The 18,496-nt window shown below is 47.5% G+C and overlaps 1 protein-coding gene across 5 annotated transcripts in view; it reads left to right on the forward strand.

Annotated features, from left to right (window-relative positions):
• LOC142566420 (U-scoloptoxin(11)-Sm5a-like) overlaps positions 1-17,219 on the forward strand; it is a 225,785-nt gene extending 208,566 nt beyond the window's left edge. For all 5 annotated transcript variants that reach the window (XM_075677394.1, XM_075677398.1, XM_075677397.1 and 2 more), the window contains 3 exons: positions 4,756-4,920; positions 13,584-13,802; positions 14,190-17,219. In XM_075677394.1, the coding sequence (XP_075533509.1) occupies positions 4,756-4,920; positions 13,584-13,802; positions 14,190-14,390 (585 nt within the window). In that variant the 3' untranslated portion in view covers positions 14,391-17,219. The remainder of the gene's footprint in view (positions 1-4,755; positions 4,921-13,583; positions 13,803-14,189) is intronic.
• The last annotated feature ends 1,277 nt before the right edge of the window (positions 17,220-18,496 follow it).

Here is an 18,496-nt window from a genome sequence, read left to right on the forward strand (position 1 = left end):
GTCCTAGAACTGGGTTATTCCGAGAGTCGGACATCACTATAGCACGAGAAATTGAAACACATATTCAACTAATTAACAAAAAATCACTAATTAATTTCCGAATTATTTACTTTACGGCACATATTGCAATTTACGAATTGTAGCCGGCGAGTTCACAAGACATTCTCTGGAAATGAATTTTCAGGATGACACCAGTTTCGAGATATTATTTACCAAAGTGTGGAAGAAATTCATGGTTTTCCCGGTTACTTTCGTGCTTCAATGCATATAAGAGCGTTTGTCACAAAAAGTAAGTGGAACAACAGGGCATCTTTAGGGCGATTTTGATGGCGCATATCTCCAAACAGGTGTCATTCTGGCAATTCATTCCAAGTGGATACGCCTTGCAAGCTCACCGGCCACAATCTGTAAATTGCAATATGTTTTTCTCTGGTGTACGAAACAGAAACGAAGACTAAATGTCATTGTGCCCTGAACTATTGTCCACGCTACGTCTGTATAAACCACATATCTGACAGGGTTCAACCACCTTTCACCAGCCACGTAATGCTGCGACTGTTTCATTTATCATCACGTTGTTGGGCTGCGAAAAAAAAATTCATTAGCCATTCCACTCAGCGAAAGTGGATGATGAGCGAAGCTGTTTAGCGCACGACACAGAGGTGACAGAATTTTTAACAAAGGTACGAACATATTTATTGTCCTGATTGGTGGTCATCGTAATGATAGGTAATTAATAATAATAATAATAATAATAATAATAATAATAATAATAATAATAATAATAATAATAATAATAATAATAATAATCATGATGATGATGATGATGATTGCCATAAAAACATAAAGAGGCCGGTCTAAGCCTCAGGTGGCTTGTAGGACCGTGCCTATGAATATGATACACATGGCGAAAAGAAAAAAAATACATAAACTGGTGAGACATGTAGAATAAATAAAATGAAAAAAAATGGAGAAGAACAAGAAAACATTTGTTTACTCTACTTAAAGTAAAGGAAGTTGAAGTAAATATTATGATGCAAAAAAAGTTCTCGCGGTTAATCTCACCATTGCTGCTTTAATATTTCTTTCAGCGTGCTTTTCGATGTCGCATTAAAAATTTCATCTGGTGAATTGTTAAATATGTCCGGCACATATGCACATCGTCTGGCGGCACCATACCTTGTGGCTGAACGAGGAACTACATACCGGACGTGTTTTCTAAGTTCCCTTGTGGCGGCACTTTTTTGTTTGAATGCGGAATTCCAAAACTGTTTGACGACAACTGTTTTTATAAGCAATGAATGAAAATTCAGTAGACCAAGTTCACAGAAGATATTTTCATCTGTTACTGTTGGGGAATTGTAGGCAACATCTTTAAGAATATTTTTTTATAATCCTGTCTACCATACTTCTCCAACCATCCGAACAGAAGCCGAAGACTGTAATACTGTATCTCAACACACTAACCCAGTGTATGTGCACAATCACACAATGTTTCTTACAGACAAGGGTGCGAAACTTTTGATATTGAACAACATCCAACCTACTGACCTCAGTTTAGAACAAACAAGTGATAAGCGATGTTGCCATGATAAGTTACTGTCGAAATAGATTCCGAGATATTTCACACAGTCCACGTATGGGATAGGCGCACATTTACAAGAAACACAGTCTGACCCATGTGAGTAAAGAAGCATGTTGGTTACCGTAGTCTTGAGTGGAGAGCGAAAACAAACAAGTTGTGTTTTGGGGTTTTAACAAAAATTCCATTATTAGTGAACCAAAGCATTGCCTTGTACACGTAACTTTGCAACATTTCAGTTGACATTTTGTAAGAAAGAGGTTTTGCCAGTAACAGTGTCGTTCGCATACTGGAACACAGAACATTTGGAAATTGCCAAAGGAAAGTCATTAACGAAGACATTAAACAACAATGGAGATAAAATGCACCCCTGAGGAACTCCCGCTTTCAACGACAGATTAGAACTAAAAACGACCTTATCATCGGTAGCGACCACTTGAAATCCGTTGCTCAAGTAATTTTCGAGAATGTTATAAAAAGTCCCACAAAATCCACAAAAATGTAGTTTACTTAACAAGATTTGATTAGTCAGGGATTCAAACGCTTTCGCTACATCTAAGAACAGCGCACACGTGAAAATATTCTGATCGAATGCCGAGAACAGTTCATCTGAAAATTCCTCAAGCAGTGCCACAGTACCACGCCCTGAAACAAAGCCAAACTGTCGATCAGTTAGGATGAAAACTTTGTTAAGAAAAGAATACAGTGTTGAAAAAAAATTTTTCAAAGACTTAAGCAATCAACGGCAATATAGAAATTGGCCGATAATTTTCACTACTTTCTTCCCTGACTTGTGTAGTGGTAAAACAACTGCAGGTTTTTGGCATTCTGGAATTTCGTCACCTTCCAAAAAAACATTCAGTATACGCAAGATAATATCTGACAGCGCATTGAAATTCCTTCTGATGGTGTGTAAAGATATTCCATCATACCCAGTGGGCTTGTTAAGACGGAAACTGTAAATAATTTCTTCCAGATCACCCTTCAAAATTCTCGGCAGAAAAGCTGACGCGGATACGGATTGCCCTAACGACCGAGTGTTTGTGGATGGAGAGACAGCTCTTTGGGACGCTCTAACAAAGTGCCTGTTGAAAGCACCAGCCACTGCTGGGGGAGGTTGCTGTAAAGGACCAAAAACTGACCGTTTACTGGAACTCACTCCTCTGAGATGGTTTACCAAAGACCAAGTTTTGCGTACATCATTTGGAGATTGTTGGAATTTATAAAAAAAAGTAACAGCGTTTGGCGCCACGCAGAAGAGTAACAACTCTATTTCTTGCAGACTTGTATTCTAAGCGCAGTGCTTGGTTTCTGGGATTTCTTCTGCAGCGTTTCCACAAGGTGTCTCGATACGAAATAGAAGCAAGAATTTCCGTGTTCATTCAGCAGTGAGCCTTTCTTATCGGCTTAGCTCTCAGCCGTGTGCAACGTAATTCAAATTTTTTCTGTTGTGTACAGAACCTTTCATACACTTTGCCCGACGAATCTTCTTTGGTTAAGGATTCTCAGTCAAACGAACCGATAAGCTTATCAAGCTTGGATTGATTAACAATGATATTAAGAATAATAATGTTTATTTTTCATTATCACACTGATGAAAGAAGCTGTAGGTAAAAGCTGCTCTCCGTAGAGGCAGCTTTACAAAGGCACACAGCTGCCTTTGTACAAAACTGTCAGCAGCGGCAATTGCAACATGCAACACACGGCAAAAAAAGAAAAAAAGAAATACAGAGGATATTTTGGTTTCATAAACAGACAAAGCACATGAACAAGTATAAGTGCGACCAGAGAAGCAAACACATTCGCATACCACCTCTGTTATTAAATGTGTCCGTCACGTAAGACAATGAATGGCGCAACGTGCCCCAGGCTCCACACTGCCCAACATTCTCGCTGGGAACGCACCGCTTCCGGACATCCACCGCCTTCTGCCGTCGCTCTTCCGACCGTATGCCATTGATTTCCGAGAGGTCGTTATTGAACCATAGGCGATCACATACTCGGCAACTTGATTCGAAGTTGCAATCGAGAAAGTCTCGTTGGAACCTTGCGTATAGGCGCCGTCGAATCCCGGCACCGTGCCCGCGTGGCGTCAGCGTCTCTTCGTGGCATTCTTGGCGTCGCGATATGCGTCGTCGGCTCTTGCTCGTCGCTTACGTGCCACATCGCGGGCACGCTCTTCTTCTCGGGCCGTTGTACTGGCACGACGTGTCTTCCCCGCCGCTGCTCTCACTGTCGCTCCTCGTAGATACTCTGTTCTTCAGGCGTACGGATCACGCGTGGCCTTCCCATAGTAACGGTGGAGCGAAATGGTACACAATATTCCCCTTGGTTAGCCTTATCAGGCGCACACCACTACATCACGCACTACGTCATGCATTCACAGAGACACAGCTGCGATGGAGCGCCGTTTTAGACACAGGCGGCCGTTAAACCGAGCTCCGACACGAGCGGCGATATATATGCGTTTGCTTTTGTTGTTGGCTCTCTCACTTTTTAGAGACGAGTTCTTCTACGCAGACGCCATAATATCCCGGATCCTAGCCATAGACAGCTTCGATGTAAAATGACGCGATATTCGAAGAGAGAACAACGGCACCTTCATCGCTCGTCTTAGCCGAGGTCTGCCTGCAGCAAGCGTGCGAATGATCGTGCTTCCGCGTTCGAACGTGACCGTGTACGCAGAGCATGCGCGGCTGGACTTTAGCAGATCTCGGGCACTGTTGACTCGCGACAAACTATCGAAGGTGTCTGAATCACATTTCTCTCATTCCCTTAATCCTAGGCTGTGAGTTCTGGCGCTGCTGTCACTGCAGATAGCTTAGGTGAAAGCGCTTCTTTTGAACGGAAATGTATGGTTAACCGAAAGTGAGATGCGATCAAAAAACGGTGCAGGCGGATTGTCTATGCAGTGTCAGAACCCTCCATGAAGTGAGCCGCGTGGTTCAAATGTATGCCATTGCACCGAGGCTACAGAATATGGTCAGCACGAGTCACTCAGCTGTTTACGCGGTGGGCCACACGAACGTCTCGTCGAAAAGTGACGACTCACTATATGTGCAGCTGCCAATTCGCACTGCAGTTACAGCGTTTCACTTCTAGCCCATGAGTAACACACACGCACAGTTGGCGGCACGCGCGTAACGGCAATTGATTCGCCAACCGTGGCGCAGGGGCTTCCGGAGTGCATGGAAGACAGCGCTTGCGCCTATGTGCAACTCAACCTCGCCGGCATCAACTCCGAGCAGCTCTGCCGCTGCCCTGACGGCCTCGGCTGCCCCCTCGACTGGGACCCGCTGGACGGTCGCACCGTGTCACACGGCAACGACCAATACAAGGTGCGCTCCTCATCCGGAAATCATGCATGCTTTCTCGCGTTAGTTTTTGACGTCGGTAGAATATACGAGGGTATCCCAGCTAACCTTAGCTACAGTTTAAAAATATGCGAATGCCACGTAGCTCGACAGAACCAAGGTAATGTTCCGTCGCTTGGAGATACTCAGATTACTTTTTTCATTCTACCTAATTACATTAGTCCCAAATAATTAATCAAGTTCTCAAATATTATAATTAGACGAAAATTGTCAGTGAGAGTCAATGTCAATGCCAGCTACGTGGCATTCGCATATTTTTAAACACTGGCTAAAGTTAGCTGGGACACCCTGTATACTGCTTCCAAACATAACTCCGCGGACGTGTCGGCGTCTCGGAAGTGTCGCACAAACTATCTCTTCGTGGCGCCCTCAAGCCGTCCTCTAGCGAGACGTGCGCAACGCGCGCACGCAACTTTGTTTTTCATGAAAGAAAGCTATGAAAATGACATCCCTATGCACGTACCGAGTCTTACTACTTCAATAGGTGTAACTTAGAACGACAGAAAGCTGAGCTAGTTGGTAAGGATTCATTATGCAAAAAAGAAGTGAGGCGTGCAGACAGGACACAAGAGTAGAGAAGTGGACAACACGCAAAAAAGAAGTGAGGCGTGCAGACAGGACACAAGAGTAGAGAAGTGGACAACACGAACGTGTTGTCCACTTCTCTACTCTTGTGTCCTGTCTGCATGCCTCACTTCTTTTTTGCATAATGAATTCAATAGGTGTCCTGCTGACCAGCAACAGTGCCAAGATAGAGAGAGAGAGAGAGAGAGCAAGGACAGGAAAGGCAAGGAGGTCAACCAGAAGAGCACCCGGTTTGCTACCCTACACTGGGGGTGAGGGAAAGGGGAAAGCAGCATTATTGCCGGCCGCTACTCAACCATACCAAAATCCCATCAACAACGCCAACATCTTAGCCAGTGCATGCCGTAACTGCCCTTTTCCAACTTCCTTGGAAAAAAAATAAGAAAAACAAACCAGTGGTCACCATGTCATGCGCACTTCGTAGGCGGATGCTTCCATTGAACGAATATCTTCTGAAGGGACGGAGCCTACCGTGCGAAGCCATGCGGGAGAGATCGTATACGCGTGCACTCTTTAAAAAGTTTGCACTCTGTGGGGGCATATCTTGTCCCACAACAATAATCGTCATCTGCTTTGCTTGAGTTTTCTTTCTTTAACGCTGCGAGGCCGGTACTTCCAAGTCATGAACTGCATGCGCGTTATCAGCGTGACGTAGCATTCTCGACAGGAACGTAGCGACAGCAGCGTTTTCAAGAAAGTGAACGCAAGCAAGGCAGATGACGATTATCGTTGTGGGACAAGTATACGCCCCAAATGGTGTAACTGCTTTTGGAGTGTGGGTTCGCTTGCGATATCTATAGTGACACGTGTACTTGTTTATCTTTATCAGACGATCGCGTTTCACTGTCTAACAAATGCTATTGCTCAGCGCAGGCCACGCCGGCATTTATCGGAAGTTCTTCGAATATTGTCGATCGTCATCTGAATGGGAGTCAAGGCGTACTGACTCTGTCGTTCCCACATTTGCTCCAAGTTCTGAGCGCCCGGACAAGATTAACCTCGGTTTTACGAGACACGAGCTTGTCGACTACATGGAGGCGCCACCTCGCTGTTCTAAGTGCCAGCACTTCGGACATGTAGCTAAGTATTGTCGTGGCGAGCAGAGGTGCAAGAGCTGTGGGGGACCTCATGACTTTAAGACGTGTACAAGAAAAGACAATTTTATCTGCGCAAACTGCGACGGCGGCCACTGAGCTAGCTACGGCCGATGTTCTGCAAGGACAGCCGCTCAGCGAAGAAATAAGATGTTTATCTTGGGTGCAAAGCATGCAAACGCACCATCGAACAAGAAGACGACGTCCAGCGCGTTACAACTAAGTGGTTTGGAAACAGAATACGCATCTAATTTCCCGCTTTTCACACCGCCAAAAGAAGTTATTGAGCAGTGGCTATGGTGTTGGGCTGCTGAGCACGAGGTCGCGGGATCGAATCCCGGCCACGGCGGCCGCATTTCGATGGGGGCGAAATGCGAAAACACCCGTGTGCTTAGATTTAGGTGCACGTTAAGGAACCCCAGGTGGTCAAAATTTCCGGAGTCCTCCACTACGGCGTGCCTCATAATCAGAAAGTGGTTTTGGCACGTAAAACCCCAAATATTATTATTATTAAGTTATTGAGCCAACGCAACTGGTCAACACCGCTGACGATCATGTTCGAAGAGAGTCCGAAATGCGCACATATGCAGCCGCAGTGAACCGATCTGTACCAGTTCCGAAGCACTCTGAAGGAAAACTGCCAACATGTGATACGCCTTTTGTTCACGCCACTACGCTCACACACCGCGAAGATGCCTGCAAGTTCAGCGATGGATATGCTGGAAGCAGTGCTGGCTCTTGAGTCAGTAATACTCTGCTCTACTTCCGCATGCATATATATATATATATATATATATATATATATATATATATATATATATATATATATATATATATATATATAGTAGCATAATGGCAATTTCTAGCCCACCTGGCCCATTTCGCCGTTCAAAAGTGCCCTTAATAATGCAATGGAACTGCGCCGGTATTCTACAGCGTCTGTACAAATTTAGTCTTTTCCTTCGAGACATGCCTATACCAATTCTAGCCCTCTCGGAGGCTGATCTCACAAATGGAAGGACGATCCCAGGGTACATCAGACAGGGCTGTCTGAGTGTACCTTCATTTGAAAATGACAGTGCAATGATATACATCAGCCGTGAACTGCATCACGCCACCTTACCAGTGCAAGAACTTTGTTCTACCTCCTTGGAAGTTGCCGCTGTTCAAGTGTGCCTATAGGAAGCCGAAAACTCAGTGTGGTGTCAGTGTATGTAAGTCCACGAAGGAAGGTCTCCATGGAGGCGTTTCTAAAGGACTTTTGCATTCGTTGCCCCTCGCCTGGAATAATCAGTGGGGACTTTAACGCACATCATTCGCTTTGGGGAGATAAGCTTGTAGATTTGTGCGGCAAAGAACTTGTCGCTACCGTGGATGCTACTGACTTGTGTGTGGCGAACGATGGCATACCGACTTTTTTCAGGCTACCAGATTCATGGAGTGCCATAGACCTGGTGTTACACTCTACAGACCTTTTTGGTATCATCCACAGTGGCTCCAGACAGGATTGACAGCCGACCATTTCCCAATCTTCGCAAAGATCATCGGATTTCAGACTACCGGTCGACAATTCCATACTGTGACACGCTGGGACACATACAAAGAAGCGTTGGACGAATCCCCTGGGGAGCTGTTCGCAGATATGTTGTGGAGAAAGAGAGTGGCTACTTCAGTGTTGAAACTGCCAGGTCATTTGCCTACTCCTGACTTGAAACTAAAGAATCTCTGCACAGCGCATATGCGAGAGCAGAGCGGAAGCTAATGAGAAGAAAAGGGAAATACGACTGCGAAAACTGAACAGGATAAACGCTATCATCCGTCGTCACACAAAAAGGTTAAGGCGAGTTCAATGGGCTACTTTCTGTGAGAGCTTGTCGGTATTTACTCCCATGAAGGATATGGGGAGTAATCAATAGCCTACCTGAAAAGATTCGCCCACATAAGCTCTATTCGAAGCACTTGCTTCAAAGCAAGGAAAAGATTTACCAATCCTTGCAGAAGATTTTTCAAATGTATACATATCTGGCAGATCAGCAGTAATAGTGAACCCTCTGTGATCTCAATCATTCCATGCGACGATACGCCATTCACCTTTCGTGAGTTGTATTTGGCGCTTGGCAGATTAAAAAGACGCTGTGGGTCCCGATTTGATCAGCAGAGAAATGCTCACAAATATACCATGCAAGCGAAGGCTAGCCCTTCTGGACGTATTTAATCGCGGAGCACAGAAGAGATTCCCAAAACGTGGAGGACAGCATGAGTGGTGCCAGTGCTCAAGTGTGGAAAGGATCCTGCGAACCTTGCCTTATATCGGCCAGTATCGCTAACATCATGCGTACCAAAGTTAATGATGATGAAAACATTTTGTTGAAAAGAAAAGGGGAGGGGAGTTAGGAGAAGGGTGGTCGGATTCTTATTCCAGAATTCCGTTGGCTAAGGCCGCCGCCCTAGCTCTTTCCACGAGGGCTCGCTGGTCCTCGAGGAATGGAAAGACTAATATGTACGAGGTTAACTTGGTATCTTGAGCAAGGAAATAGACTGTCATCGTGTATGACCGGATTTCGCCCAAGGTTGAGTGCCCAGGACAGTGTCTTGAACTTACTAAAGCACATCGAGCCCCTTCGCGTCGACGGCATTTCGACACTCGCCATCTTTATGGACGTTGCCAAAGCATATGACTGTGTGCTTCTAATTGGCATCATCAATAGACTCCAAGCCCTGGGTGTCTCTGGGGATGCTCTTCGATTCGTCCATGAATTTCTTAGAGAGCGACATGTTCAGGTTAAGCTCGGAAATATAATGAGCGAAAAGCGACGCATTTTCCTCGGCGTCCCACAAGAAAGTGTCCTATCTCCCTTGGTTTTAACGTTGTCATGGCCACCCTTCCAGATGCACTGAAGGTAGGTTGGACGGCTGTTAAGATGTCCATCTACGCAGATGACATCTGCATTTGGATCTCGGGGCCCAGGGTGCAATTTCCGTCATCGATCGTCACTTATGGACACTTGGCCTATTTTTATCAGCGGAAAAATGTGCCTTCATGCTTTTTGCGGGGGTGAGGCGCAAGTCAACTCGCCTATCGCTGAATATTAGAGGCTCTCCAATTCGCCATGCAACTAGTGTTCGATTCCTAGACATCACCATCGACAGCAAGCTACTATGGCGACGCGCAGTTAAAAGTGTTATGGCTGCATCAGTGCAAAGAGTCAACGCACTTCGTCGCATGGCAGATGTACGCTGGGGAAACAATCCTAAAATTAAATTATGGGGTTTTACGTGCTAAAACCACTTTCTGATTATGAGGCATGCCGTAGTGAAAGACTCCGGAAATTTCGACCCTGGGGCTCTTTAACGTGCACCTAAATCTAAGTACACGGGTTTTCTCGCATTTCGCCTCCGTCGAAATGCGGCCGCCGTGACCGGGATTCGATCCCGCGATCTCGTGCTCAGCAGCCCAACACCATAACCACGGAGCAACCACGGCGGGTAGGAAACAATCCTATGTCTATGCTTAAACTGAACACTGCACTGATAACAAGCCGCATTATTTATCAGCTGCCTATGATATCACCGAGCCAATTCGAGTGCTTGGAGGCAGTGCACTTGGAGTGCTTGGAGGCAGTGCACCCCCATCGCCATCTCTTGGCGATGGGAGTTTCTCAAGTGGCTTCAAACAAGAAGGTTAGTAATGAAGCGGGGTCTCTTCCACTCCGCCTTTTGGCGTCTCAGGCCTTGCTGACGCATCTTTTAAGGCAGGGCGAGTGAATCGAGTGAATGCAGGCGCGGCGCTTCTCCGGCGGCTAAGAGCAACAACTCGCTCCAATTTCCATGCGGCGCTGAACACCTTTCGATGTTTAGGTTTGGAGTGGCCTAAACGGAGTCGCCTCGACCCGCCATGGTCTTTTTCGGACGTTACGTGCAGCCTCAGTGTACCCCACCTACCGGCGAAACGCACCATTTCAACTGCCGAAGCAAAGTTTCTTGTGGTAGACCACTTGAGCGCAGCGTTTCAAAGCCACCTACAAGTTTTCCCAGACGGGTCGGTGCGTGCACAGACAGACAGCTGCGCAGCGACATTCTGCATTCCCTTCCTTGATGTGTCATGGTCTGGCCGCCTGGATCGCGTAGTTTTTTCTACAACAGCAGAAAGTTCCGCCATTACCGCGGCCTTGCGAAAACTACGCATTTATTCCGCACGTGACGTCGTGGTGCTGACGGACTCAAAATCATCGTTTCAACGATTACACCGTGGCCTACCTCGAGACAAGTTTATAAGGCATTCTCTGACACTGATCAAAGTTCTAATAAGCAAGGGATTTAACGTAAAATTTCAATGGGTACCATCCCAAGTAGTAATTGAAGGAAATGAAAAAGCTGACGCTCTTGCTCGCCTGGCACTTACATGTGTCCCAAGAGTAAGAGCGCCAAAAATTTTTCATAACCCTAAGAATGCAATCCGCATTCACTTTAGGGCGATCCACCAAGACTCCACACCCAGCATGTATGACCCGTGGACTTACTCGGGAAGAAGCAACGCTATTGTACCGCATCCGAACAGACTCCGCGCACACTCCGGCTTGGTTCTTCAAGACTGGACGATGCGCTTCCCCGTTATGTGCCTTCTGTGGTTATATCGCCGATATCGAACATTTCATTTGGATATGCCCACAGTTCGACACACAAAGGAAAGCGATGGTCGACAGCCTGCAAAAGAATGGTCTTTCGCACACGACCTTTGAAGACGTCGTTTTCCCTGTAGGGCCTGCGGCAATAATTAACAGGGTGCAACGACTGCTGATTGCCTTCATGCGAGAAATGGGTCTCTTCGACACCTGGTGACACACACTGTGACACTCATAGGAGGCTCAGGCGGAACAATTGCCGGCTATGTATGCCAGGCTAACCCCGTCTGCTGTAACACCCTCACCACCACCATCGAATGTTATCAATGGATCTATCCGTTGTCTGTTATCATCGAACCCTGTGTAATCTGATTGCACGCATGCGCGATGCGAATTGTGCAGTACTTTCTGGAAAACACGCGGGCACCAGCGACTACCCTGGAACCTTCGATGACTCACGTACAAAAGCTGACGCACTTGACCCGCTAATCAGATTTTCGACGATCGCCGACTGTGTTGGCTGCTGTCGTTGTTCTTCGAGTGTAGCCTGTTATTAGACAGTTTTAGTACTGTGTCATGACGATACGTACGCAGCAAGCAAGCGCCTTGCGGAACGTAGGAGCGCGTGTCCCGTCACGCTTTAGTACTGGGAAATGCCTACGTACGTAAGCAGGCGAGCGTTGTTAGACGCCGGGCGCGTCGGAGAGCGTTGGCCGTGTCCGCCAGTGCGCCGAAAAAAAATTATAGTGTTTTACGTTCCAAAACCACTTTCTGATTATGAGGCACGCCGTAGTGGAGGACTCCTGAAATTTCGACCCCCTGGAGTTCTTTAACGTGCACCTAAATCTAAGCACTCGGGTGTTTTCGCATTTCGCCCCCATCAAAATGCGGCCGCCGTGGCCGGGATTCGATCCCGCGAACTCGTGCTCAGCAGGCCAACACCATAGCCACTGAGCAACCACGGCGGGTCAGTGCGTCGAACCATCGGTCGAACCATAGACACTGTTTATCACGCCAGCATGCGCTTTCACGCTACGTCGAACTATATTTAGGTTTTTAAAGGTCTCTACATTTAATACGGTGCAATACACGAATCGTATCGAGAAAAATAAAAACCGAGCACTTACTTTCTGAGACTGGCACGGGCATTTGCGACGAACTGCGCCTACAGGAGGTCGAGGCTTTTGTGCAAACAGGGCACACTGAACACTTTCTCAAAAACAGAGTCAACATTTTTGCTAGCATATCCGCCGTGCAGGATCCGGGGATGGCTTCTGCGCGTTCACTTCACGCAGCAAAGGCAGATCGCAGGCCATTGAGGAGTATAGCCTTCCTCTGGTCGCCTTTGACGCCGCCATTTTGCGAAACTCTTTTGTCTCGCGCTCTCCCGAACAAACGAGAACCACGAGAGCAGCACGCAAGGCTCCCCACGTACGCACGCACGCAAGAATCGGATGCGTGCGTACGCAGCGGCCGCGTACGCATCATGTACCGTTCGTGTTGCGTTCTGCACATGCGCACTTTGCAGAACGTAGCGATCATACGTACCGCAATGCCGTTGCGTACGCAACGTACGCTTTCTTCGCCGTCACTGCTAAGTGACAATAGAAACCTTGATGTCGATGCGCTTGCGTGCGCGCGTGCGTTAGCGCGCGTGTGTGTGTTTGTGTGTGTGTGCGTGTGCGTGTGTGTGTGTGTGTGTGTGTGTGTGTGTGTGTGTGTGTGTGTGTGTGTGTGTGTGTGTGTGTGTGTGTGTGTGTGTGTGTGTGTGTGTGTGTGTGTGTGTGTAATGTTGCTAGAATATCCCACGAATCTGTTGGCGACATATTCTCGTGCGCACAATCTGAAAAGGCAACGTGCACTCTCCTCCCGAACAGTACGTAAAAAAGCACACCGTGTGCACATAGCCTCCTATATCTGCACGCTGCACCGCTCAAATGGCTCACAGCATCTTGTCGTGAGGCTACAGCGCGAAGGTGAAACCAGGGCGTATGCACGACAAGGACGAGCGCCTCGTCTTTTTCGTGTCTGTATATGTATACGTTCTCGTGGTTTACCTTCGTGCTTTACACTCACGATAATGGATGGCCAACGTACTAGCCCAAACAGCCTTCGCTTCTATTACGCTTTTTTGACCGCTACTAGCTTTCTGCTACCTACTTGCTATTACAGTGTTTAGTGATGTGCTAATTAATGACGAATGTGTTAGCCAGGGCACATTCTCAGAAAAGCACCAGGCTGCGTTTCACACCGCCTAGTTGCAGCTACGTGTACGTGTAGTGTTTTTGATCACAAAGGCCGCTCACCCTGTTGACTCGTTGCGCAGTACTGCGGGCGGGCGCCACGTCTGGCGCGCTGCCTGCGCGACCAGGTGGTGTACAGCACGGCGGTGAAGCTGTCGTTGCTGACGGGCATCAAGCTGGAGAACACGGCGCGCCTGCACTGCTCGTGCCCGCCCACGCACATCTTCTACCGCAACCAGACGAGCCACCAGCAGTACGACAACGGCGTCACCGCCATCGACGTCAGCACGCTCTGCAAACGCGTGCGTCTCTCTCTTTCTATGTCTTTGTTCCTCTACTTGGAAGCACAAACCGCTGAGTTTGCACTGGAAAAAGCGTGTAAGATTTGATAGAAAAAGCGTGTGATAGCTCTTCGCTGTGCACATGAAACCAGCAAATGTATTAGCCGTGTGCTCAAGAGAGAGGTATGTGGAGAACTTGTGCAAAAAAAAACTGGGAGCATGTATGGCAGAGTGTCCGTGTGTATGTGTGTCATAAAGTGCTTAAGTAAACTGGGAGTCCCCTTGGTCATACTTTTATGACCTTATATACATATATGCCCTATCGATTCTGACTTTCGGACAGGGCGACGTATACGCTCGGCACCGGTCGTGGGAGCAACGTGCGACTCTCTCTCTCTTGTGGCGCAGCCTCCGACCTGCGAGCCCGTGGAAGAGGACGCCTGCATGGCCATCTCGGAGTCCTTCGTCACCGGGACGGTTTTCGTGAAGCGCGACTGCGCCTGCCCAGCAGGGATGCGCTGCCCGACCGACTTGGACCTGGCCGCAGACCGCGTCGAGCTAGCCAAGGGCACCTACTACCTCATGAACTGCCTCCCCGAGCGCGCCTGAACGGCGCGCCGCCACCGCAGCCGCCAATAAAAGCTCGCGCGGCGCTCATCCGCCCTCCACCCTGCCCGCAAAGTGTTCAGTCGCGATCCACTGCGTACGCACCTCTGCCAAACAGACCGCTGCAGGCCGCCGCGCTGGCGCCTGTGCCGGGCACAGCGCGAGCCGTTTTTCCGTGTGCCAGGGTGGCTCTTGTGTACTCGAGGCTGCTAGGCTCTCGCGAAAGCACCGGGGCCCATGCGGAGATGGAGTGCTGCGGCTGCTGCCGAGCAACACGCGTCCACGGATCCGCGTGCGCCCCGCACGCCTCAGCAGTATTTTTTTTTCTGGTATGCACTTGCTCCAGACGCAGATTTACGCGTTGTCATGTGTGCAGCAGCAATGCTTGCGCTGGCTCCTAAGCTGTTCTGACGGTGCTGTTACTCTGTGCGCTGCTGTGCTCACGCTCCATTAACCCGTGCGAAAAGGGGCCTACTAACGTGAATAAATTGTTCACTCTTAATATCGCGCAGCAATTAGGCAAGCTTACACGGGCTCTCTGGCAAAGACTGTACGGCGTGCAACTGTCGAGTGTGCGTGGCTAGAACGACGTGGCAATTTTTTAAAGCAAGTGGACGTAGTGGCCACTCGTTAAAAACATATATACAAGGGCACCGATTTGTATACGACTTAGAGGAAACCAGTCTCCAGGCGTTTATGTCAACAAAACTTTGAAGTTTGCATTTTCCGATCTCGCGTTAGCCCATGCGAAAATCACAATTTATGTTTTAAAACACGTCGACGACTTTGGCTTCATATCGCCGACGTGTGTGTTTGCGAAGGCGAGACACGCTCTAAAACTGCAAACATCGAACTCGCACGTGAATAGACCGTCACACGCTTCCGCGCCTGAGTAGTAAACAAAAAAAAATTCTGAAAGAATCTGCCTGGTTTTGATAACTCTAATACTGCCCTTCTATCGTGCCACCAGAGTACACTACGTGCGCAAGCGCCTATGCTAATCAGAGCCGGCAGTCTCGGCTGAGAGACCGAGAGAGAGAGTGAAGAAAACATTTTACACTCTGACTCGCGAGTGTGGGTCCGCCTTCCCTAGTGCGCCGTGGCCACAAGCGCTAGGTTTACTTTGAAGCGCGTTTTACTTTGAAAAAGCCTACGCACAACCGGCGCTCACATTTTCACGCATGCCTCGGACTCGGCTGTTCCTGATTAGAAAGTCACCATAACTGTCTCGAAGAGCAGGAGACGATCGCGTTTCTCTTGCGGAGAAAGCTTTCGGCTGCGCTTCTTTTGCCAGACGCTTAATGAACTCACGCAAATTATTCGCAGTGAAGATAGTGCGGCAAGTAAACTAAGTACACGTGATTAAAGGGCGACGAGGACATGAAGCCCGGGATACAAACGTTTCACATAAAGTTTCTACAAAAACAACATGACTAGCACCTCAACCACTCACTCTTTAATGAACGAGAACTACCTGCACTAGCAAAAACAATTTTGCATGGGTAAGTGTATAAAAGAGCTTACATCGGTTGTGAAGAAGGTCACTGAAAAGCAATGCTTTGAAATGGCGAAGTGTGATTTCCTATAGATAGAAAAAATAATACTAGAACGTTCCTTGAGCAGTCGTATAGATCACATGTACTCGCCAGAAAAAGCACGTAACACACTCGTCAAAGCGCGCACAACGCGAAGTTGCACGCCGTATTTCCATCACGAGTGTGGTGCAAAAAACTTGCTCCGAGAGGACGCTTGGTGCAAGATTATAACGCGCCAGTTCATCGTTTATAGAATTACCCATACCATTTAGAGGGACGAGTGACCTCAAAGTCCCCATGTAATGTTGTGATCGCCCTGTTAGAACGCCTCCCAAGAATGAAAAGCCCTCTCGGCAGCCCTGAGTGCTTATTTAGTGACAACCTCACAGCAGTGGGTCCTTCTGTAACCTGAACCATCACTTCTTCTCGCGAAATACTCAGTCTTCTTAAGCGTACTTCGTTAAGTGTTCTTCGTTCCCCTTGTTCCCCGCTTTTGCAGAAACCGCATCAGGAAGGCAAGCGAAAATAAGATTCCAGGTGCATTGAGAGCATGGTACACCATTCGTGTTACAAGAGCCTATAAACCTGTTCAGAGTGTACACAGCGCGATCTCTGCTGGAGTACGTCAAGGCAGAGAGCCCCATGGAACGAAATTCCCGACGAAGTTCACCGAAGTGTTTCGAGCGTTTCAACTACTCGAGGTGATCTGGTGTCGAACCTTTATCGTCGCCGCCATAAAACTGCGTTCCTTTTTTTGAGATTTGGCGCCACTGTATGTTGTGCAGAGACAACCTAATTTGTGAATGTGGCATTTTCGCTGATGTCGAGTGACAACAAGAATAACTTTTCGTTATGCTACGAATCGAGCTGCACTCGTCTGTGATGCTGATACTAACCACACGGAGACTCAAGATGAAGCACAAAAAACAACGCCATTGTCAGGTTTGAATGCGTGATGCTGCGACAGGCTGATTTAGGTAATCTGCGCGACACTTGTTTTGCAAACTAATAACTTTGTCCAACTGGGAAGTTGGTGGTATTTCAGTCCCATGGGTTCTGGATTTCACAGACTGCGGAGGCAAAACTGTACTTTGTTGGATCAAGGCTTCGATGAAAACATGTCGATAAGTGAAAGCGCACACATTTCTTCAGTGCGATTCTTGATCACCAGAAAGTTACCGTCGAGTATGCTTCTTTCCTCGGGAACTTGTTATGTAACCCCGTTACTTCTTGTGAATAAATGTAACCGCAAATGTACGACTCTTCGATGTGTAATTGCACTCCAAATTAAATTAATTCCGTCAAAACGAAATAAAGATCTACGAGCTTATTTATTTTATTTTTTGTTACCTTAAATTAATGTTCACAATATCCCATTGCACGTTAATAACTGCTTCGCAGTATTTATTCCACAGCTATCTCACCACTTTCCTAAGCCACAGTGACACTTTACGAAAATCAGTTAAAAGTGTTGCGCTTGACACGAATGCATACGCGTTTTTCTTGGCTTTTTTTTTCTTTATTTGTTTCTTTATTTTTCTGAGGCGGGGGTAGAGAAAGAGCGCTCATCACATTTTTTTTTTTTTTTTGAAATTAAGAGCACCACAGTGCAGCTCAATGGCAGCAGGTCTTCCGTCCACCAGTACGACTTGCGTAAACTTCATGTGTTACGGATTTCTCGCCTTCTGCAAATCAGCGTTCTTAGATGCTATACTGGTTCATTAATATGCCTACAGGACTTCTGAAAGACCGGAACCACGTGCAAAATAATCCAACCACGCCGCAAAAAAATATATTTGAAAAATAATCAAAACAACACACTAATTAGCACAAAAGCGTAGAGAGGTGGGTGAATTTGATGTACAAAATACGTGACACAGAGGGAGGACACTCCTCACCGGCGTCCTCTCTACGTGCTGAACTTTGCACGCGCGAAAGTCATGCATCCCAGTATCCTGGGCTGCACCATGATGTTACACATGGTCTCGTAGGCGCAATCGCACCTCGACCCACACGCGGGGCACGCATGTGCACACGACGACGAACATCCTAAATGGCACTCTCCCGCAGCGATCAGCACACTGAAGGGGCCCATCTTCGACCCGACGCTTTGAGCCATCACCACTACGACCAGCGCCACCACCGATCATGCACAAAAACCATCCTTCGCGCCATAGAAATGAGAACATTGTTATAAAGCACCTGAGGTTTCTCAGGTATCCATTATCGGCATCTAAATAAAACACGGACAAGCTCAACTAAAATAAAACACATCACGCTTCGTCAGTATAAGTTTCCAATTTTTTTTTTCAGCATTAGTTGTCCCCACGGCAGACGAGCCAAAGGGGGTCGTGAAGCCCTCTCTCCCGTACGAAGTGTCAGCGGTGATGTGGTCCGTAAGTCCAACTGGGAAAGCATGGCGACCTGCCGGGATGAAGATCCGCGCACGGCGCAGATGACGTCACTCGTTTTTTTAACGTGCACATGAATAACTCTGAGGTCTGCATGTTGGCGCACCGGGTACAGTAATATAAAAACTAAGGAAAAAAACTGCAAAAAGAAAACGTAAGCGAA

The sequence above is a fragment of the Dermacentor variabilis genome, unplaced genomic scaffold (assembly GCF_050947875.1).
Source record: "Dermacentor variabilis isolate Ectoservices unplaced genomic scaffold, ASM5094787v1 scaffold_12, whole genome shotgun sequence".
Classification (NCBI taxonomy): domain Eukaryota; kingdom Metazoa; phylum Arthropoda; class Arachnida; order Ixodida; family Ixodidae; genus Dermacentor; species Dermacentor variabilis.